The 23,202-nt window shown below is 36.7% G+C and overlaps 1 protein-coding gene across 1 annotated transcript in view; it reads left to right on the forward strand.

The window, feature by feature from the left end:
* Positions 1-23,202, forward strand: part of DOCK9 (dedicator of cytokinesis 9) — a 101,824-nt gene that overhangs the window by 4,310 nt on the left and 74,312 nt on the right. The window contains exons 2-8 of the mRNA XM_010006332.1: positions 6,083-6,199; positions 11,539-11,628; positions 13,284-13,366; positions 14,365-14,434; positions 18,344-18,439; positions 19,094-19,228; positions 22,734-22,908. Of these exons, the coding sequence (XP_010004634.1) occupies positions 6,083-6,199; positions 11,539-11,628; positions 13,284-13,366; positions 14,365-14,434; positions 18,344-18,439; positions 19,094-19,228; positions 22,734-22,908 (766 nt within the window). The remainder of the gene's footprint in view (positions 1-6,082; positions 6,200-11,538; positions 11,629-13,283; positions 13,367-14,364; positions 14,435-18,343; positions 18,440-19,093; positions 19,229-22,733; positions 22,909-23,202) is intronic.

Genomic DNA, 23,202 nt, shown 5'->3' on the forward strand with positions numbered 1-23,202 from the left:
ATCTTTTCTTTTGTATTATATGAAATAATAGACCGGAAAAATCTTTTTTTTTCTACAGAGCTTGTGAGAGAATCTGCTTCCTTGTGATGTTGTAGGTTTGGCTAAATGCCAATCTCTGTGTGCTGTTTATTGTTTTCTTTTTTCATATCTGGTTCAAACTGATAAAACATCCTCTTCCTTTTGAATCTGACAAATGACTAAGAAAGAAGTGAGCAACACTTTGGAGAAACTTGGGAAAGCAAAATCTTCATTAATTTTTACAGAAATTAAATTTCCGCAAATCAGGTACTCTGCTGATTAAATAGGAAGATGATGCGGTTTTCTGGTACCACTAACTACTTCTGTGTCCCATTGACTTAAGAGGAGAGAGAGCTCCAGAGAGTTTTAGCTTCTTTTAAAGCTTCTAATGAGAGAGGATTCTTTCTAATCTTCTATTTACAGCATGTCAGCAAAATGTGAGCAAAGTTCATTTTCTTTTTAGATTCATATCAGCTTTACGGTTGTGGTGTACCTGTTTTGTGACTATAGGGAAGAGACACGCATTTGCAATAAATTGGATACTTTCTGAAGCTGTAGTATATGGATCTTTGGGTTTTTAATTAGCTGTACTAAAGAAGTGATTTTTGTGTGTCCGTGTGCATTCATGAAATAATTTAGTTATGCTGGTTTTCAAAGTAATTATTTTCCTCTATTTTTGCGGATGAGAGCAGCCAGATCTAACTGTCTTCCAGTCTTCTCCTGTGGCCTTCACAAGAGAATTAACAGGAGAATGGATGTAGCTCTTCAGCACCAGAGAGAAAAGGATGAAAAAGCTGCTCATGTGCAGGACCAAACAAAAATCCATTACCCATTGACATGACAGCTTTCCCTTGCTACCAGTTAGTGGATTTGTACTGTGATCTATCTGCTTGCTAGTTCAGACAGTAAATGTCCTGATATGTGTACCTTCTGACTGTATTAAACATTTTTATGTTTCTTCTTTCCTTCAAAAGGCTTCCCAAACTTCATTTTCAGTATATTAGAATATGTGGCCTGAATTAATTTTTTTAGGACACTTGAAAATTTTGAGCTGCACTGAAGCTAAGTAACAATTAAAAAATGCTTTTTGCAATAGCTCTTAATGGCAGAGTTTCATATTCTGTTTAGTAATCTGAATCTCTCCTGCTTCTGAAAGGGTCCCATCAGCTCCCATCTATTGGCACAAGTTGTCACACAGCCATCTGATCTGCATTTTGCAGGGCCAGTCTGTCTGAAAGCAGCCTGGTTGGGGGGAACTCTCTAAAGCCAGATCACTCTAATCTGTATCAAAATCTGACTGTTCAGTTGCTGTTACTAGTGTGAGGAGGCTCAGATCATGCCACGATAGCATCTCTCCTACTTACTTCTTTGACCCAGTTTAATTCAGAATGTTTGGGTTTTTTCTTCCTATATCGTATCATCCTGCACTGCACTCAAATCAACCTGTCTCTACAGCACATTGCATATAATTTCTCATGACAAGCTCTTCAGAAGGAATAGTCACATGATTAAGGCCAACTGACCGAATGGACTAACTTGGCCATAGTACTGAAGTCATCTGTAAGCCTTGTTTTTACAGAGTGTAATGCCCAAGAGTGACTGACAGGTGATCATCTTCCTTACCCTGGGTAGGTAGATAGAAACTTGCTACTTACCTTCAAAGTAGGAGAAAGGTGAGGAAAGGATGTTTTGCTTTCTGTATGGTAAGTGGTGTACTTTATTCAAAGAGCAGTAAAGTTTGAGGGACTCTTCATACTCTGTGTTATCCCTGTCCCATATGTGTTAGGAAGCAACTTTATACTGGCCAGCTACTGCCTTGTTTAAGATTTGGAGGAGTAGGTGAAGTTACTGGAATTTCTTTGGAATCAGAACTTGTTATGACAATCTGGCACAGTAGGATTGTTCAACCTGAAATGTTGTGAAGGGGTAGTTTTGTATATCCTACATATAGGAAGTGTGTCAAATTGTTGGATGTAAAAGGTGCTGGGACAAGTAAAGAAGGGCCATGAAGATGATCAGAGGGCTAGAGCACCTCTCCTTTGAAGACAGGCTGAGAGAGTGGGGGTTGTTCAGCCTGCAGAAGAGAAGGCTCCAGGGAGACCTCATATTAAAGGGGGCCTATAGGAAAGGTGGAAAGGGAGTGTAGTGATCAGATGAGGGGCAAAGGTTTTAAACTGAAAGAGAGTAGCTTTGTTTTAGGTATTAAGATGAAATATTTTACTGTGAGAGTGGTGAGACACTGGAACAGGTTGTTCAGAGAATCTGCGGATGTCCCCTCCATGCAAGTGTTCAAGGCCAGGTTGGATGGGGCTTGGAGCAACCTGGTCTAGTGGGAGGTATCCCTGCCAATGGGGGAGCCTTGGAACTTGATCTTTAGCCCAGCCTTCCAACCCGAGCCGTTCTGTGAACATGCCATCTGACCTTCTGAGTACTAAGGAAGCTTGGAGCACACCATTTCAGTAGTTTGAAATTCATTCCAGCAGTCTAAATATTCAAAGGGAGACTTAACAGAAAGTTCTCTTGCAATCAGAATATTTTGTGTAATTAGTCCATTAGGAAAAATGTAGCTTTTTCTTATGCTATTTTTATGTGCTTTTCTTATACTTTTCTGAGCTAGGTCAAAATGGTCCAACCACTTCACCTACAGATGAGCACATGAATGTAAGCTTAAGTCTTTTCTTGTGAACACTCGTTTTAGTTCTTGGCTTTGTGATTAGTTATGTTTATGAGAGATGTAGCAGCAGCTGTGGCTCAAGTGCAAAGCTCTGATAATGTGGTACACTATACAGCAAACTGAACAGCTGTTCTCTATCTCCTCTGAGGAGAAAGATGGCAAGCTTAGAATACACAGTGCTGAGCATGTTAGATTGCTTATGAACTTAAAACAAATCCTTCCAGTGTGATTGTAAATGGTAGCTATTTTTGTTCACAAAGCTATATTTTATTCATAATTTTTGGGTAGGTTTGTTTTCCATATTTTGCTTTTTTGCCCATTTCAGCTGTTATGCTTTGTTGTGTTCTTGCATTTTTCTTAACAGTGGAATTACCATATGGTATAAATGAGGGAGTCCCAAGTAACTTTTGAGTAGTCTATGAACTAGGCTTAATAACTTCAGTAACCTCTGGCAAAAGCCTTCCTAAGTCCTTGAAAGACAGTTTGTTTGGTTCAGTTTGAGATGAAGAAAAGACCTGAATGGTTTCTCAGGAATATTATTGATATACTAATGATTAGAACAGAATATTACAGAATCAGCAAGGCTGGAAAAGACCTCCAAGATCATCAAGTCCAGCCTATGACCTAACACCAGCACATCAGCTAGACCATGGCACTAAGTGCCACATCCAGCCTTTCCTTGAACACATCCAGGGATGGTGCCTCCACCACTTCCCTGGGCAGTCCATTCCAATGTCTAATCACCCTCTCTGTAAGAATGTGCTTCCTGATATACACCTAAACCTCCCCTGGAGCAGCTTCAGGCCATGCCCTCTTGTCTTGTTGCTAGTTGCCTGGAAAAAGAGCCCAGTCCCACCTGACTACAACTTCCCTTCAGGTAGTTGAAGAGAGTGATAAGGTCCCCCCTGAGCCTTCTCCAGGCTAAACAACCCCAGCTCCCTCAGCCTGTCCCTATAAGACTTTCCCTCTAGTCCCTTCACCAGCCTTGTTGCTCTCCTCTGGACCTGCCCCAGCACCTCAATATCCTTGAAGTGAGGGGCCCAGACCTGGACACAGTACTCAAAGTGAGGCCTCACCAGTGCTGTGAACAGGGGGAGAATCACATCCCTACTCCTCCTGGCCACACTATTCCTAATGCAAGCCAGGATCCATTGGCCTTCTGGGCCACCTAGGCACAGTGCTGGCTCATGTTCATCTGATTGTCAACCAGTACTCCCAGGTCCCTCTCTGCTGGGCTCCTCTCCAGCCCACTCTCCCCCCAGCCTGTAGCGCTGCCTGGGGTTATTGTGGCCAAAGTACAGGATCCTGCACTTGGTCTTGTTGAATTTCATGCTGTTGGCCTCTGCCCATCGATCCAGCCTGTCCAGGACCCCCTGCAGCTTCTTTCTACCCTCCGGCAGATCGACACTGCCCCCCAGCTTCGTGTCATCTGTGAACTTAAGTAGAATAGAACTGTTTCAGTTGGAAGTGACCTATAGTGATCATCTAGTCCAACTGTCTGACCAATTCTGGGATGACAAAGTTAAAGCATGTTGTTAAGGGCATTGTCCAGATGCCTCTCAAACACTGACAGGGTTGTGGCATTGACATGAATCATGTGTGACATGAATTGTGGCATTCTCTAGGAAGCCTGTTCCATTGTGTGACCACCCCACCCTCTCTGTAAAGAAGTGCTTCCTAATACCAAGTCTAAATCTCCCCTTGCACAGCTTTGAACCATCCCCATCTATCCTACCACTGGGTCCTAGGGAGAAGAGCTCAGGACCTCCCTTTCCAGTTCTCTTCTTCAGGAAGGTGTAGAGAGCAATGAGGTTTCCCCTCAGCCTCTCTGCAAAGTAGACAAACCCAGAGTCCTCAGGCTCTCTTCACAGGACAGTCCCTCAAGCCCTTCCACCAACTTTGTTGCCCTCCTCTGGGCACATTCAAGGACCTGCACATCCTTCTTAAATTGTGGGACCCAGAGCTGCACACACTACTCCAGGTTAGACTGCACCAAGACTTAATACAGCAGGATAATTGCCTTTTTTGACCGGTTGGTCGTGCTGTGTTTGAAGCACCCCAGGATGTGGTTTGCCCTCTTGGCTGCCAGGGCACTGCTGTCTCATGTGGAGCCTGCTGCCAACCAACACCTCCTGATCCCTTTTTGCAGGGCTGCTCTCCAGCCACTCCTCTCCCAATTTATACTGGTGTCTGGCATTACTCTGTCCTAGGTGCAGAATCCAGCATTTTAACTTTTAAAATTTCATCCCTATAATCATAGCCCAATGTTCCAATCTATCTAGATCTCTCTGTAAGGCCTCCTATCCCTCAAGAGAGTCAGCAGCCCCTCCTGGTTTGGTATCAGCAGCAAACTTGCTAATGGTGCATTGAACTCCTGCATCCAGCTGATTGATATTCAAATATATTGAACGGGAGTAGCCCTAGAGGAACAACCACAGGTGACCAGTCACCAACCACGTGTAGCCCCATTCACTCTAACCCTGTGAGCTCTAATAGACCTAAATATATTTATTCTGTGCAGTAGAACTGAGAGGTTATTAACGTAAGTTATGCAAATGTAAAAAAAAAATAAAATCTCCTCTTGTCTGATCAGCTATGATGACATAAGCTGGCCTTGCTACTGTTCTTTGAAACTAGTACTGCTGATCTTAAGTTATCAATTAGAAAAAATCTCTTGTAATTGCCACTGGTAAAAAAGAAAAAAAAAAAGTTAATTTTGTGTGGTAATTTAGTTTTGTACTGTGATACACAATTTTAATCACAGAAAGTGCAATTTGGATTTTAATGGATTTTTACTCCAGTTTTGCATTAGTTTGCACACTCTGAGGTAGTGCTGCCTCACTGAGAGCTCTTCGAAACCTGCTTTGCCATCTGACCACTCAGTGCAATGCTTGGCAGGGTGAAGGTTTTTCTCTGTCTGATTGTGCACAGCCAGCTGTAATGCCTTGACTTCGGTATAGGGTTTTTATGTTGAGTCAGTGCATGAACTGGTGAAAGTTACTCATGCAATTGAGAGGAAGCAGATGGCCTGTGGAAATTTTGCAGTATCAAGCAAAGGTAACCACCAATGTAAAAGACTAGTAATTTATTTTTTTTTCAGTGACAATACGTACAGTATTATTCTGATAAGCTATGACTTAGTGTGTTTTGTGAAAAAGTTCTGGTTTTCCCATCTGAGGAAAATAGCATACTTGCCTCTGTAATTATCAGCTGCACTTATCCATACAGTGTAGTGTGACATAGGCTGCATTTTTAATATTTTAATTTTTTGATGTAGATGAAATCTCAGACTGCCAACTTTTTAAAGAGCAACTTCTTAAAATGAGTCAACAATTGTATATTTTCCTCAACATACCTGAATTTATTTTCCTTTTTTCTTTTTTTCCCTAGGCAAAACCAAAACTTATAGAACCCATAGACTATGAAAATGTCATCGTCCAGAGGAAAACGCAGATTTTGAATGATGGTTTACGTGAGATGCTGCTGTTCCCTTATGATGACTTTCAGGTAATTTAATCCTCCCTTTTTTTAATTATGGATTTTTTAGCAGTAGTAGTCATGAGATGATAACTTCCTGTTTCCTTGTTTAACTCTCTTTATCTACCAAAAAAATTTAAAATACTTGCCATGAGTCCCTTTACACTGCTCGATTTGTTCTGTCAAGTTACAGAAGAAGAAATAGCGCAGTTTCCTCATCTGTTCAGATTATAAAGTTTGCAGCTCTGCAATTTTACTGCCTTTTGAAGTAGGTCATCAGTCATTTTTAGGTTTTTTCAACCCCTTTCTGACGTAGGAAATCATATGATATTTGTTAAAAAAAAGCATCTGCTTTTTGTCCTGCAAAAACGTGCCTGAAAAGCTGAGCAGTTTATTCAGCCACATAGTTGAAGCTGTTTACATTTATAATGGGGAAAGTTGGTGATGAGTTGATGTATTTCTACTACAGAAGGGTATATAAAAATCCCATAAATTACACATGTTGATTTTTTCATTAATTCTCTCTAGCCTATCAAAGTCTTCACCTGAGTGCACCTGGACTCTGTTTTTAATATAGTCTATGTGCTTATCAGTGTCTCTTACATGAATAACTCTACTCATAACCTTCCTTCTCTGAGCTAAAAATTCTAGCAAGCTGCAGGTATTTAGAGAGTACTTTGGGCATCACGTGAAACACATGAAAGTTTTGAGGGACTGCAAGTAAGACTTCTTACAAAGGGAAATTGTACTGCTTATGAACATTAACTGATGATGGTAATGTGGAAATGCTCGACCACTCACAATAATGCCCTACACCAGGTATTGGCTTTGAGACTTTGAAAAGTGTACCTGGGCTTTATCAGCTGGATGCCCTTTACAGTGTGGCCCTTTCATATAAAGAAGATAAAGAAGAATCAAGGATACTTCTGCTAAGCTTACTCTTACCTAATTGGCTGGTTCAATTGCCTGGGGTCATTCTGGTGAACAGCTCTGAATTATCGATGGAGAAAGAGAAAACAAATCAAGAATGTCCTCAGACCTTTTGTTTTTCAGCAGTCTGAGGATGTCTGAAGTGTTAAACTACTGTTTCAAGTGGCCTCTTCTGCAATTCTTAACCTCAGGCCTATATGACTGAAGTTAGTCTGTAGTTCTCAGTCTGATCCTTTAAAGGGAATAACTGAATTTGGTTCACAAACTGGAATGCCTTTTGTCATCCTTTGCTTGGATTCTATCGTCAGATTTTCATCAAGGTCGTCATTACAGTATGTGCTACATCAGAGGATTTCCTTCATGTAGTCACAGGTTTGGAATATAGTCAGATTTCCTGCTTCTTTATCTCGCAGCAGTGTACTATCTGAATATATTCTCTGGGTTTCCCCTACATCATCTTTGGCAGAGTCTCATTTTATATTTGATTTATCAAACTTTATTATTGTGTGATCAAACTGTTATTTCCCTCTAGGATTTGTTGGCACAAGCTTACTCCAAGTATTCTATTGTACACATGACAATCCAATGCTACTTCGATCTATCTAGCTTATTTTCAGCAACACAATGCATTTGTATGTGTCATTCACTGTATTAAGAAAATGGTACCAAGTCAGAGAACAGAAATCATAATGTGCTTTTTATTTTTTGCAAGTTAAGCCTTGTAACCCTGAGCAGTTTTCCATAATCATATTTACAGTTTTCAAACCACTAGATTTGGTATGGTTGCCAATATAATTTGAATAATTTAAATGATGGCATATTTTCTGTATTGGCCATTCTGCTTCACATATTTACTTTTAATTCCTATCCCTAACTTGTTGCTGTCAGACAATATGTGGGCAGCTCCTGGGTAAGCCTCGGCTCAGATGTTTGGTACTGCCCTCATCCCCCACATTAATTTAAAATAGTGAGCTAGAGTATTTGGAACTACCTGTATACACACTTAAAAACAGCTTATAGGTGGAAACTCCTACCATTGTCTAAAAACCTGTTTCCTCTTACAGCATTTAGTTTTTATTTTTACAAAGTTTTTCCTTGTGCTTAGGTTAAACTGATTACAATCTAAAAAACACTGGTCTGAAAAGGAAGCCAAGCCCTGGTAGTTTATAAAGACATTAAGAGTAAAGTTATTTTCTTACCAGTATGACCTTAAAATTAGCACTTAAAACAGCACTGAAAATACTTACTTTTCAGCACTAGATATCACATCCACAATTTTCGATAGGTAAGAAAAGTAGTTACGTAGTTTGAAAGAGGCAGATTGATAAAACTTTTGAAATTGTGCTAAAGCTGAAATTTCTGTGGAAAAATTGGAGACAAATGTTTGTGCATCATTTGGATAACTTTTTTCAGGTAATACAGTTCGATAACTGAAATGTAATTAAAGTAGTGTGGTTTTTTTGTACAACTGTAACAATACTTACAGAAATTCAAAAGCAAGATTTTTGTAGCAGATGTTTTACTGTCTCATTCTGTTAGCCCCACATTCATTTTCTAAGTCTTACAACCTCAGAGAAGCTAAATATTAAAGGAAAATGAATTGTTAGTCCATATCAGAAAAGAAAACTTGCAGAGTAGTTGGCTTCTTTGGACCACATATAGCCTGCTTTTCTTTCTTTCTCCTGCTGAAAGTAGTCACCTAGGAAGGAAAAAGGAAAAAATACCCAACATCAAATAACTTTTTTCTGTTCAGTTATGAATGCTCCCAGAACACCCAGCGAGAAGTAGCTCTAGGCTCAAACCCCTATCAAAGATATATCTCATTTGAGCAAGGATGGGACAGAAGATGCTCTGCTCTGGGAAAACTCAAAAGGTTGAAGGATTATTCATCAACAAACTGATAGAGTTACTTGAACCTTTTCCATATTTCCACTTAAATGCATTTGCCATCATTCTAAACTTGGTTAGTTGAGGTTATGAATCCTATTTTCTCTCTCTCTTTTTATACATGTTCGGTAGCAGCTCATTTACTTTTCAGAAAAGCATGATTTGTGTCCTACTTTGTGCTGATCTTCAAATCCAAATGAGTAGGCTTGTAATTTTTTATTTGGGTTTTCTACATTTTCCGTGGTGCCATCATACTCAAATAATAGCAAGCTTTGTTTTTCTCTGATTTCCAGAAGAGGTCTTTATCAGCAACTTTTTCTTTACACATCTTGGGTAATTTTATAGTTTATCATTTCAAGATTGTTTAATTTGCTTTTCATACTGAATTCACAATTAACCACGTTATTCCCTAACTTGTTCTCACCAAAAATATAGAGTCATTCATGTTGTGTCTGGAGATCCTTTTTACTGTTAACATGACTGAGTTTCCTTTCATTCTCAGTCATTGGGCTGGCTGAACTTTCAGCACCCTTTGTGTCTTTTTATTTACAGTGGCTTATTTGATGTTGTTTTTATTTCATTATGGTCCCCATATAATATGTGCATCTTCATAACTTGTATTCAAAGTCACCTGAATTTCAGTAATTTAATCAATGGTGAAATGGCTTCATAACTAAATAGAATTAGTTCAAAACAGAGTACGAGTGGATCACATTAAAATAATGTACTCAATGACTGCAAAACTGGTATATGTTACTGCATAGTAGGTAAATTATTAAAAGAAAACGTAACTCAAAACAATAGCAGTGATTCCTTTGCAATAAGACACCTTGTATCTAAAGCTTTTCTTCCAGAACTTTGGAGTACTACCTCCATTCTTATCCCAATACAGGATAAGTTGGTTAAAGGTTGGACTGGATGATCTTACAGGTCTTTTCCAACCTGAATGATTCTGTTTTCTGTAAGTTTACTTGCAGCAAACACAATGTGGATACATTCCTACCCAAGTTAACTATGCCACTACAGAGTTACCCCACTCTTATTTTGAAGATATTCTGGTGCTTAGTTTAGACCTTGTTTCACCTTTGCTACTTTTGGGCTTGAGCCATGTGGATTTACCACACTTTAACTTAAAGCTCTTGGCTTTTAGTTAATGCCAGTTAAGTATCTCTGAAAATAGATAATATGCTAACTTTGCAGAAATAAAACTAAAACCAGATCTTCCTACAGGAAAGCACATCTTGAGTAGAAGTAACAAGCAAGAGAAATGTTTTAAATAATGTCCCCACTTTAGACAGCACAAAGTAAGCTGGTAAAAATAACTTATTTTGAAATGTTTGACGAAATTTCACTGGGACTTTTTGACCTTACAGTCTCTTCTGTGTTTTTCATTGAGTCTATTACAGTACTATAGTTGGAGTGTTGAGTAAATTGTCCAACTATTCTAAATCAAGGCTTCAATTTAGTTTGGAAATTATTTTATAATACAGATTCTGACAATTCCCATACAACTGATAATTCTCTCTTACACAGTAGCTTTAAGGGTATGATTTGTCAGACAGCATGCCATCTTTTCCATAACTTCTTTTAAAACTGTTTCTGTCACTGCTTTTTGAACATTTGCTTCTGTGTAACATCTTTTCAAGTAAGGATGGCCTGGATATGTGACTATCCAGTTGTTACCCAGTAGTTTTCTCCACATTTTTTCTGCATTTTGCACAGTCCTTACTTTACTAGGTAAGGTATGAGACATTACTAATAACCTTAATTGCTTTTATATATATATCTCTCTTAAAATATTATATATAAACCATTTGTACACTATTGAGGCTTTTTTCAAATTCCTTCCCCAGTATTTTGAATAATTAACTGTTAGTAACCGTAATTTCAAGCATCCTAAAGGGATGTGGAGGACAAAGTGGTTCTGGGGGAAAATTTTACTGACTCGTATTCTACAGCCAACAAAAGAGCAAACAAGAAGACTCTGCTTATGCATCTCTGATGACCTAAGCTGTAAGATTCCTTTCCACATGGTGCAAAATAATTTCTGTTGCTGTGTAGCTGTTTTCATTTGTGGACCAGAATATTTTGTAAAATGTTCATCTTTTACAGTTACAGATTTAAAGTACCATAAGGCTGACTTAAGAATTTTAGTTGATGTGGGTTTATTATATTTTCAAGAGTGACAATTGTTATATGTAGTAATAAGGCCGCCTTAATGCCTGTCTTCAAAATACTGAAGTTCTTTTGTCAGGGTGGAGTTATTTTTACTAGTATTTTCTTGCCCATGTTAACAAAATAGAGGAAAACACTTTTCTGTGGCAACTGTTTCTCATGGATTCCAATCTTGCCCTTGCTCTGAAAGAAGGAACATGTTGCTAATCGTTGAGTGAAATAATATTCTCATTAATTTGCTGTTCTGAAACAATGCGTTCACAGAATGTTTTCTGTTGAGCTTTTGTCTTAGTTACAGTGATATAATTGAGTGTTGCCGTGAAGTATCATCTTTCTTTTAATTGCAAGTTTCATTAATTGTTTTTGTTGCTTATCAGACAGCGTTACTGAAGCGGCAGAGTCGATACGTTCATTCAACAGTTCCTGAAAATGCAGAGAAGGAAGCTCAAAGCTTGTTTGTAACTGAGGTAATATTGGAATTGCATGTGGCCATGTGTAATGACAATATTATACCTGATTGTTTTTATTCTCCTTCATTTACCATTTAGAAAACAGGGAAAAAAGCCCTTTAAAAAACAATTTTATACATATTGCAATTTACTTGTCAGTGATTTCTGAAAATCTTCCAGAATAACCTAGTATTTTTTTTCCATTTGTGGCTGGAAAAGAAGGATTACAGGATAGCTTAAAAGTATTTTGTTTGTGTAATTGGCTTTTGCAGATGCTTTTCCCCCAACTTCTTCATGGTTTTAGCTTTCCCAGATGAACATGGGTGACTTCCACACATAATATCAGAGCAATAGTAAATCTGGAATAAGTCATTGTGATTTGTTTTTCCTGATGAAGTGTTTCACACCAGTCCTTCATAATAATTTTTACAGTTTGCTGGAACAGAGGTATTCAGAATTTATTATGACTGCTCAATTTGTACGCTATATGTAGAAGAATCGAGAGCGTTGTTGTCGGACCTGAGTCAAACGGTGACAAAGAAACATCCTCAAACCTAAAGTTTCTCAGAACTACTTGCTGGTGTTGACATTCCTTTGTTTCTGACTGTGAAGTTGTGTTTCATTTAGTATCTTGTTGAAGCCTTTTAGGAATGAAAGGTTTAAAATTTTAGTCTTCTTTTATATCTTCTGGTTTTCTACTGATATACTTTAAACTGATATTTTAACATCTGAAACAAGCAAATGTCTATTGTGATTCCAAGAAAACTGAAGGAGCTTCAAATAGCTGAATCTACCTTGAAGTGATTTATCTACAGTTATACATACCCTTAACACCTAATGTAAACAGCTCTGAGATAAATTTGAAGAAGGTAGACTGGAGAAAGGAGTGTTACAGGCAATTAATGAAGTTTAATGAGTTTCTAAAGAAACAATTGCTTGGCAAAGAGTAACTTTGCCTTTTGAAATATAAAGTATTTTTTAATTATTAGATGCTATGTTTGTGTACATGCAAGTCTATTTGTGTAACATATAAAATTTTGTACTGTATGGTTTCTGGCAGTCGATGTTACCAGTTTTATGTTACTTTGCTCGAAGCCAAGACAAATCAGTACATTCTGTGTTGTAGCAATATGGGTGGAGTAAAATGGTATTTCCTGTCATCTAGAACAGAGCTTAATGATATAGTTGCTTTTCAACAGTTGTAAGCATGAAGATTAAATATTAATTTAATTGCACTAGAAATATAAATTTAAGAAAGGGCCGGATTTGGTTTCTCTGTATCAGTCTGTGTGAAATTGAATACTCTTTCAGTAGCTTATGTGTATTTTGATGCTGCATTTTCTAAAGACTTGGTCATGTTTTAGGTTGCAGCGAAATGCTGCTTTAACTTTTCTAAAACTAAAGGTGATTAATCCAGATGCTGAGTGTATTAATCATTTTCTCATTTTATGAAATGCACGTCCTGTTGATACATATCACTTGTTGCAAAGAGCTGTATTGTATTAGACTTAATTACAAAAGAGGGGACGTGCAGAATTTTCAGAGTTCAACAGGTAACCACAGTAGTTTATAAACAGCCATGTCTTAAGAGTGGGTTTTTTTGTGTGTGTGTCTAGGGAATGCTGTTAATACTCTTCCATTTTAATACTGATATTTGGTTTTCATTAAAACAGTGCATCAAAACCTACAATTCTGACTGGCATGTTGTTAACTATAGATATGAAGATTACTCAGGAGAGTTTCGACAGCTTCCAAGGTAAGTATGTCAACTACTGGCATAATAAAGATTTTGAATTTGTGGAAGAACTTCAACTGTATTTAATGTAAATGTATTTCTTTCAGAAACATATTAATACATGTAATATGTAACTGAAAATATATCAGTGTTTAATAGTCAGTAGAGATTATAAATATTTGTTGGATGTTATTTATTTATGAACTCGAAGGTGTAAAATTTTGTTCAGGCTTTTTCTGGAATGATACCGTAAAAAAACTGCTTGATTGACAGGCAGATCAAAAAAAGAAGTTGTCTAGTTGACAATGTAAGTAAGTATAACTAGTGTTTAGGTGAAACTAAAATGGTGATATCCTGTTTTTTCTAGCTTCAAAGGCAGCTTTTGGAACTCTCTTTAGGAGTGAGTGTCAGAACTAGTGCAGATTTTCACAGGATAATTTCACTGGATGATTGAAAGCAAAAGCCTAATCTGTATCTACTACAGGTTTCAAAATCACCTGCTAGAGAAATATTTTCCAACTTTTTCAAAATTTTGCAGGGAGTGTATAGAGATTAGATCCTTAACTTAAATACCTGAGGATGGCTGAGTACTCTGAATTCCATAACTCTGGAAGAACTATGCCTTCCCTACCTACTCCCCTGCATCTGTTTTCATTCCCTTTGAAAAGTTTAGATATACTCACAGGTTTTTTAACCTTTAAATAAACACATTGTCCTAAAAAAGAACCAATTGTTGCAGTTATGAATTCTTGCTCCTAAGATACCAGGAGTGCAGTGAATGAGAAAGCATTTGCTTTTCTTCAGTTACGTGTAAGGGTGGTGACAGGCAGAACAAAGAAAGACTGGGCAGATGTGTAAATTAGGAAAATTGCTGGCTAAAAAATATAGTTCATGAAAAATACATGTTTTTACTGCGTTACTTTTTTCTCTTCAGTTTGGAAAATAACATCTTTTTGCAGCTAGAAAATATGTAACTAATCACAAATTTTCTAGTATTTTAGAAACTTTTTCTTTCCTAGCAAAGGGCCAAAATCAGAGAAGCTTCCAGTTCATTTATATGAAGTGGATGAAGAAGCAGATAAAGATGAGGTGAGATAATAGTAATTCCTTAATTTCTATTCCTTTCAGTAAAGAATGTTGACTAAGAAGAGGTTACAAGTTGGGTTAAATGTTGATGTCAGTAAATGAAAACAGAGATTGGCTTGAACAGCCTGACTGGAAAAAAAATGCAGTTATTTTATCTATCTCCTTTTAAATAGCTTTGTTCTCCTGTGATCTGCCATGTGAGTAGAACAACTATTGACAGATGGTGAAATTGAAGTTATAGTACTTGATGATGTATAGTACTTCAGCTTTCATAAAATCTGTCTTGTTTTATACTGTTTCTGTGTATACAGGCATATAGGGCGAAATATTTCATGCAGTTTGATCACAAAATTGAGTAGAATCATAGGTGAGTCTTTTCCAACATGACAGTGTGCACACTTAAGCATGCATGGAAGTGTAGCTATACAGTGTGAGTTAAAATTAGTTTGTCACAAATTTGAGTATAGGATAAGACCTGGAGATCTGTCATTGAAACAAAAACTAAAATATTGAACTAGAAGTAAGGCATTTTATTTTTTGTCATTGGCTTAGAGACAACAGAGATCTCTATAGCCTCACACAGTTTTCAAGTATGATTCAAATGTCTAAGACTTTTTTCAGTAACTGCTTCTGTTATTTGTGTGATTTCCATTTTTACCACACCCAGTTTCAAGACAGTATTTGAATGCCAGTTTCTTTTCATACAAGCACTTGAGCTCTTGCATCAGAGAAGATAATTGAAATAAAATTATTTCTGGGTTTTCTTTTAACTTTTGACAGTTACTTGGCTTCTAAATCTGTTGTATTCAGAACTGCTGCATACGAAATAAAAGTCATTCCTTAGAAGTTTTCCAGGATTAAATGTGAAAAAATAGTCAAGGGAGTGCATCTAAATAGGTTGATTCCTGATGAGATAGTCTCAGGATGCTGTTTCTCCAGTGCTGCTATTAATCTGCTATTAATCTGCACTGTGATATTTGAACAAATAATTTCATGCATCTGTATCCAAATCTTCCTATGAGATAGGAATAATTTTGTTTTCTGTTATACTGCAATTAAAAGACTTGGCATTATTTATAGTGATAGTATTTCTGACAGTAGGATTGTTTTAGAGAACAGTGAGTTAAACATGGATAGAATTGAAATATAATTGAATGTGTTTGTTACTAGGAAAAATATTTGTGGTTGGAGTTAGTTAAACACTGAAAAACTATAGCTTGACTATTGTCAGGTGGTATGTTTTTTGTTAGGAAGTTTAAGTAGGGAGGACTTCCTGTTTCCTTCTGCCCAGTTTCCTGTTAAAGCAGGGATAAATGTTGTATCTGTTTCAGAGGTAGAATCACTGGAGAAGTGGTCTTTTACCCTTTGAGGAACTTAAAATATAAACACAAGAAAAAGCAGGCTAGGAAGAGAAGGGAGCTTAACGGGAATAAGGTGGGGGAACGATAAACACTTTCCGCAAGAGAAGAATTAATGCAAGAGGTTTTCCTTTCAAGCATTAACATCTTTGTATGCCAAAAATCATATATGCAAATGTTAGATTAAAAGTTGTTTGGATTTCTTTTGGTTTTGCTTTTGTTTGTGTTGTTTATTTTTTAAAGGAAGTTGATTTATTAAGAGAATGATAGAAAAGAAAAAGCTGTAAGATATTAAAAATCAGAGGAAAATCAGATAAAGATTAGTTTAATCTTGCACATTGAAAAGGAGAGAATTACCTTTCCAAAACTAGTTTGGCCTATCAGGCCATCCCATTGATGTTTGTAAATGGAATTTTAAAATCAGCCTGGGGTATGGGATCAAGATAAGGAATTGTTTTTGTTGAAACAGTTGCTGTTGAAGTAAATTTTTGGAGCAGAGTTGGTGGGAAAGAGCATTAGAAAAAAGGTGAACCACAGTGTGCAGCAATAATAATAAAACTGAGGAAATTAATTTAGCAGCTGGAAACAGGAAGTATGTTTTCAGTGTAAAAGTCATGTGTTAACAACTGGCTTCTGGGTTCCTTTGTATTAACAGGTGGCTGGCTGGAAAGATTCAGTAGGGTTTTGGCTCTGTAGGCAGGAATTCTGCCTGACAGAAAGAAACGGTATGATTGGAGAGGCGCAAATGACAGTCAGTTTTATTGTTAGGAAGCATAGTTCAATGTAGCTGGGGAGCAGTGCACCTCAGACTTCGGACTGGAAAAAGTCATAATAGAGCTAAATCTTATTTTTTGTTAACAGAAGTAAAGAAGGAATTGTTTTCATGCCAGGTGGTCCTGTGTACAGTTTGTGAAAATATAGAAAAGAGTTGCTGGTTCTTTGCCAAGTTTTGATGATAACTTATAATCTGCTAATAATTTTAGACTTGTAAGGGTGGTTTTAAACCATTCTTTCCTTGGAGATAACTCCCACCAGTGGAGGTGCAGAAGCATAGTTGGAAACCTAGTGGTTGAGGTTTTTGCCTCTGTATCCTGATTGTATACGAGGAAAATGGTTACTTGGGTATTAGAACAGGAGTGAGGAGTAATGAATTGAAAATATGAGACAAGTAGACTGTACTGCTGGGATGGTGAGGCTCATTTGGGCAAATGGAAATTTACTGAGTATTTCTGGTCTGTGCTTCTGGGGCCTTAGGTGGTCTGATAGCTGGTAAACATATCCTCCTTACCTGACCTAACTTCCATAGCATCAAGCTGATTAGAATTTTTGAAGGAACAGAATGACGCATCCTTTGCCCTCAGTTTGCAGTTCTTTGAAGTTCACATGTGCATATGCATAGGAATATGTAAGCTAGACAGACTAATAAGCTGTAAATAAATGAATTAGTGACTTTTTTGCAGGAAGTTTCTTGATTTAGTTCAATGAACTTAATTCATGCTATTCCAACATTTTGTTTCAATGTTTTGTTGTTGAACTAATGATGCTGTCCCCCATGCGCAATCACTTTTTGTTGTATGTTCTCTTAATAGCTAACAAAAAGAATTAGAAAAAGTGGTCGAGGCACTTGGGGAAGTTTTGAGCTTTGTTTTCAACTGAGTACTCGGCTAATTTTGAATGTTTGGATAATAAATTATCTGGATTATTTCTCCTCTAGATGGTTGAAACTCTTCTTACATGTCTGGTTTTATTAATGTTTTAGTTGTGTCAGAATGGGGAAGTGGAAAGTCTACTTGATACTGCTCTAAAAGATTAATTGAACTGGTGATTTAATATTTATCCTGTGGCAATTAGAAATCTGTCATTTTGATTAGTTTTTATAGTAGAGTATTGGTTTTTTGGTAGTTGTTAACATCCTGTGGGTCTTGATGTAGTTAGTAAGTTCCATGAACTGGCATATGGAAGAGATACAGGCAGTGGGTGTGATGTGTGATACATGTATTGGATCTGCTGTTTGTGAACTTGCCATTACTGCCAAGTTTGGTCTTGTTTTCTTTAGAAAGCTTAGATTCTGATCTGTAAGAGGGCAGATGCAATTCAAGAGTTCAAGGCTTAATTTTCTGTACATTCTTAAATAAGTAATGTGTTTGAAGTAATACATACAAAGCAAAATGATTTGAGAAGTCTGGATTGAAGTTTTGGATGTGCATGAGTTTACATTGTTTTGGTAATAGAAATTGGGAAAAACACTTGCCCTGTAAGATGAGAAGATACGAAAAAGCTTACAAAGTGAATGTTTTGAGATTTTCCCTATTTCCTCTATTTTAGTGGGATTTACCTTGATTAATACTTAGCTATCTAAAAGTTGGATCATCCTGCTGGCTGTAGAGAAAGCCTGTTATAAGTGGCCAAGTTACCTGTCAGAGTACATGATTATAATTACATTTTGAGCATAGCTATTCAATCTTTTAAAAATGACTTCTGAAATTTTTAATAAAAGTCACAATTTCAGACTGTGATGCAAAACTGAACTTTTTTTTTTCTCATCCATTTCCAGGATGCAGCATCTCTTGGGTCTCAGAAGGGTGGAATAACAAAACAAGGATGGCTCTACAAAGGCAACATGAATAGTGCGATCAGTGTGACAATGAGAGTAAGTTTAATAATGTCTTGCACATGGTAAAAACTGAACACCAATATTAAAATATCACTGTGCCTTTGAGAAGTCAATGAGTGTGTGTTTTACTTCTATGAAAAAAGTAGTGTGAGATGAAGGAGGGAAGCTCGTATGTAATCTATAGCTGTGAAACCTTACTTTCCTTTTATTATGCTTAAATCAGAAAAAAAATGCATTAAAAATTCTGTATGTGACATAAGTCCAGCACATTAAATAATTTTTTTTAACTAGACCCCAGTCTGTCAATAGTAGGAAGGGGACTATATAATACAAGTTTTCATTTGTATTGCCTCTTTATTTAGATAACAAAACAAAGGTTCTTTTATGGTTAACATAGTAAATATCTATAATGTGTAATATTGTAGAGTCACTTTTAGATAGCTTTCAATGGGTCAAAAATGCTTTCAAAGAATACAATACAATCTTCTGCAGGTTTTGAAGTTAGTTTTTAATTTAGTTATTTTTTTAATTAATTATTTCTGTTTTATTTTCTGAGGATTCAGGTTAGTTTATGTGGAATTTAAAGCTTTTTTTCTATAACCTACTGTGTAAATAGCACCTACATGTTTTGTAATATGAAGCTAATTAATGCTAGAGTTGTAATCATTTTTATGTCTTCCTTTTCACTAGTCATTTAAGAGGAGATTTTTCCATTTAATCCAACTTGGTGATGGATCCTATAATCTCAATTTCTACAAAGATGAAAAAATATCAAAAGAACCAAAAGGATCTATATTTCTAGATTCATGCATGGGAGTCGTTCAGGTAATTATAATTATTCTGCCTGCTCTTCAGTTAGTTCTGTATTTGATAGCAATTCTGTTTGTTTTTTTTAAAGTAAATTTTGTCAGATGTAGATAATTACCTATTATGCAGAGGAACAATTAGACACACTGCGTCTTGCAAAAACAGTGAAAGATATTTTAAAGGGTAGGAGACAATTTTAAAAATCTTTCTGAAAAGGGCATAAATTACTAGTTGCTACCAAGTATTTATCAGAAATATCCAACAAAATTTTAAGGCAAACACACAAAAAACATCAACCTTAAATCATGGCAAAGCAGTGACAGCATTAAATTAAAGTTTATTTCAGTTAGGTTTTGTGCTTATGTGAGCTGCAAAATGTTTTGCATAGCTTCTTGTGTGGGATTTTTGTTGTGGGAATTGTATTGAATTCAGTCACCCTTCCAGATGCTTTCATTTGACCTTTACAATGTTACTTTCATGTGTTCTTCTTTATTTTAAAAAAGTTAAGGGCTTTGGCAAAATGTTTGTCAGTAGCAAGTGCCAAAGAAAAGAATTTATTTTTTTTTCCTTGTGATTCTCTTATGTATTTACAGTACAGCATGTAACTGTTTTGTTAGGCACAGCATACCTGGAAAAAAACCTCTTGGGCTTAAGGGTTTTGTTAGCTTGGCTAGGAATAGTCAAAGTTTTAATAAAAATGTAATTCTTAAATACTTTATTTAGTATGAAGTTTGAAGATTTATGCAGAGAGATACAACAGCTTTACAGAGGATTATTTTTTTCCAAATAATGTCATCATTTTTTTGGATACACTTTTAATAGATGGAAAAAAAATATCTTATAACTGTAATAAATTTACTCATATTGCAAGTTATATTTAGAGATTGCCATAGATTGTTTTGCCTTAGGGGTACAATTCGGGCCAAATCCACTGAAACCCGTTTGTGTTTTTAGAACAAACCAACAAATGAAGTGGTTCTTAAACACAGTTGTAGTCTTCGTCTTCCACTTCAAAATTTATCTTCTGCTCCTTAGCTTCCTCTGCTTTGGCACCTCTCTCTCTGATAATATAAATTCTCCTTCTGGGCTGTTTCTTGCCTCTTTTGTTGTCCACTCAAGCAATGGCTTGTTTCTGGTTCTCAGCCTGTGGATCCAAGACAGACTTCAGTGGGCAGTACAGTATTGGTTTGCAGCATCAGAAAACATTACGGTTTTCAGAAATTGCAAATTGCTAATTCCTGCAGCTAGGGAGAGCAACCCCAGACACCAATACGTGTTGAACAGGTTACCCAGCTGGGAGGCAGTTGGCAGAAGAGGACCTGGTGTTCCTAGCAGGTAGGGGAAGATGATCCTTCTCCTCTGAACAGCTGAATAGCAGTGGTGAGGCCAGAGCTGGAGTCCTGTGTCCTGTTCTGGGCTCCCTAGTAAAAGAGAGACATAGACATACTGGAGAGAGTCCAGCAGAGAGCTACGAAGATGATTAAAGGAGAGAGGAGGGAGCATCTCCTCTGTGAGGACAGGATGAGAGAGCTGGGATTGTTAAGCCTGGGGAAGAGATGGCTCAGGAGGATCTTGCTAAAGAGAGGATGCAAAAAGGATGGATACAAGCTCTACTCAGTGGTGCCCAGTGACAGGACCAAGGACAATGGATACAAAGTGAAACACAGGAGTTTCCATCTGAACATCAGGAAGCACTGTGAGGGGGACCCAGCACTGGTGCAGGTTGCCCAGAGAGGTTGTGAAGTCTCCATCCATGGAGTTATTAGAAGACTTACCTGGATATGGTACTGGGCCAACTGGATCTAGTTGGCCCTGCTTGATCAAGGGCTTGGACTAAATGGCCTCCAGAGGCCTCTTCCAACCTCTAGCCATTCTGTGATTCTATGTTTTTGTGGTTTTTAATCCTGAAAATCCCCTTTTTAAAATTATCTTTTCATGCTGTCTGTTCCATCCGTTCAATTCAAGTAACCTGAAATTTCCTCAGACTCCTATCAGAAGCTTTTCATTTTTATCACTGTTCCTTTGTTCTACTGGAAGTAAGGTTTTGGGCTGATACAGTAGTATTTAAGTTAAACTGTACTTTGGATCCTTGAAATTTATAGTGGTCTATTGTCTTGAACACTATGTTGTATTCAGCAGTACCATCAGTGTTCATCTTGTCACCTGGATGTTAAAAACTGCATGTAGAAATTTGAGACTAGTTATGGATCAACATCAAGTGCAAAACCAAGATCAGTTAATGTTCACTTCTTCAAAGCCAAGAAGTTATTAAATGGTTAGAATACAAAAAGTGTTTGAAAATAGCTGTTTTCTTCACTTGAATTGTTGATGAGGAGCAAGTAAATGAGATTTTTAACTATAAAATTTTATACTTAATGGCCCCATTCCACATGTGTGATTTTTTTAATACTATGTACTGTATAGTGTCTGGCTGTTGTTATTTTTATTCATTGTTTTACTGTTGTTTTTTTTTTATTGTATTAGCATCTGAACCTAAAATTAGCAAAAAGTGGTCTCTACATAGTTAAGTAAAAGTTAAAGATTACTGTTCTTAAGATTTTTCAACTACTTAAGTACTGATTTTAGTTGTTAAGACTACCTTGCCTCTGGAGTCCATGGATTTGTTTGTATCCTCCTAACAGAAATTTACCTTTGGTAAAAAGCTGACTGCTTTGCCAACCAGTAGTTAGTCTGTTAATTAAAAAATCTGAGGTATAGTGAAACTAAAATGTAATTCAGCATTTAATTTAACTTAACCAAAAAAATCCCTCAGCCATTAAGTCTGTCTTATTGTTTTATCTAATGAGTTGTAATTTTTAAAAAAACAAATTGATAATATGTACAATTTTCATTTAAGTCTTTTCATTCCCAGAAACATGAATCAAGCTAAGTAGCATTTGAAGCCTTGATTTAAATTGTGCAAAAGGCATGACAGTAGTGGTTGAGGAACATAGGAGGAACTGATTCCCAACTTCGTGTGTATTTAAATGTATAGCAATATCAGAGCATTCAGGGTTGAGGTTGGTTATGATTTAATTTCTGGTATAGAATTCTAATGTGCAAGTGATTCTCACTCAAATGTTAATAGTTTAATGGGTTTTTTAGTCACTAGATCTAAGCTTTACTTTTAGATTATCTGAGTACACGAAGGCTTGATATTTGGAAATTAGATTTTTCTGTTATAAAATTACTACAACCAGAATGATGAGGGGAAATTGAAAACTGATCCCCCTTATCTTCCCCTGGGAGAGTAGTGGTACAATAACAGAGAGCATCTGTCACTTGTTTGTTGGCTAAAACTTTGACAATGGGCTGTGTTCTTTCACACTTCCACATGTTGCTGTGGTACAAATAGCTTCAAAAGGTCAAACATCAGAAAGGAAGTAGTATTAATTGTAATTTACAGTTGTTCAAAATACCAAGCTATATATTTTTGTTAGAAGATCTGAAATATTTTCAGCTTCCTTTGGTTGTGATTCAACAGCATGTAAAGGTACTGTAAAGACCTTTTATTTTCTTACAGAACAATAAAGTCAGACGTTTTGCATTTGAGCTCAAGATGCAGGACAAGAGTAGTTACCTTTTAGCTGCAGACAGTGAACTTGAAATGGAAGAATGGATAAACACTCTGAACAAAATCCTTCAGCTTAACTTTGAGGCTGCAATGCAAGAAAAAAGAAATGGAGAGTCTCACGAAGGTAAGCAGGATTTCTAGCAATGCAAATACAAGTATGTGGCAATGTGTACATACATGCATTTGGAAAGAAAGGCTTTGTTATGTCTAAATTGTTTTCTTTGGCCATAAAAAATTACAGACCTTTTCATTGTCTGCCTGAACTGATGAGAGTTTTGACCTTTTGGCATTAAAATAGCACTGTTCTGTATTGATTCCAATTGACTTAAGTCGAGAAGAGAATAATGAGACTTATCAGAAGTCTAGAAAAATAGAAACCACACAGAAAAGTCAAGACTGAGGCAGTTAAAGGGAAAGA

Source organism: Chaetura pelagica, unplaced genomic scaffold (assembly GCF_000747805.2).
Source record: "Chaetura pelagica isolate M959 unplaced genomic scaffold, ChaPel_1.0 scaffold29, whole genome shotgun sequence".
In the NCBI taxonomy this organism is placed as follows: Eukaryota; Metazoa; Chordata; class Aves; order Apodiformes; family Apodidae; genus Chaetura; species Chaetura pelagica.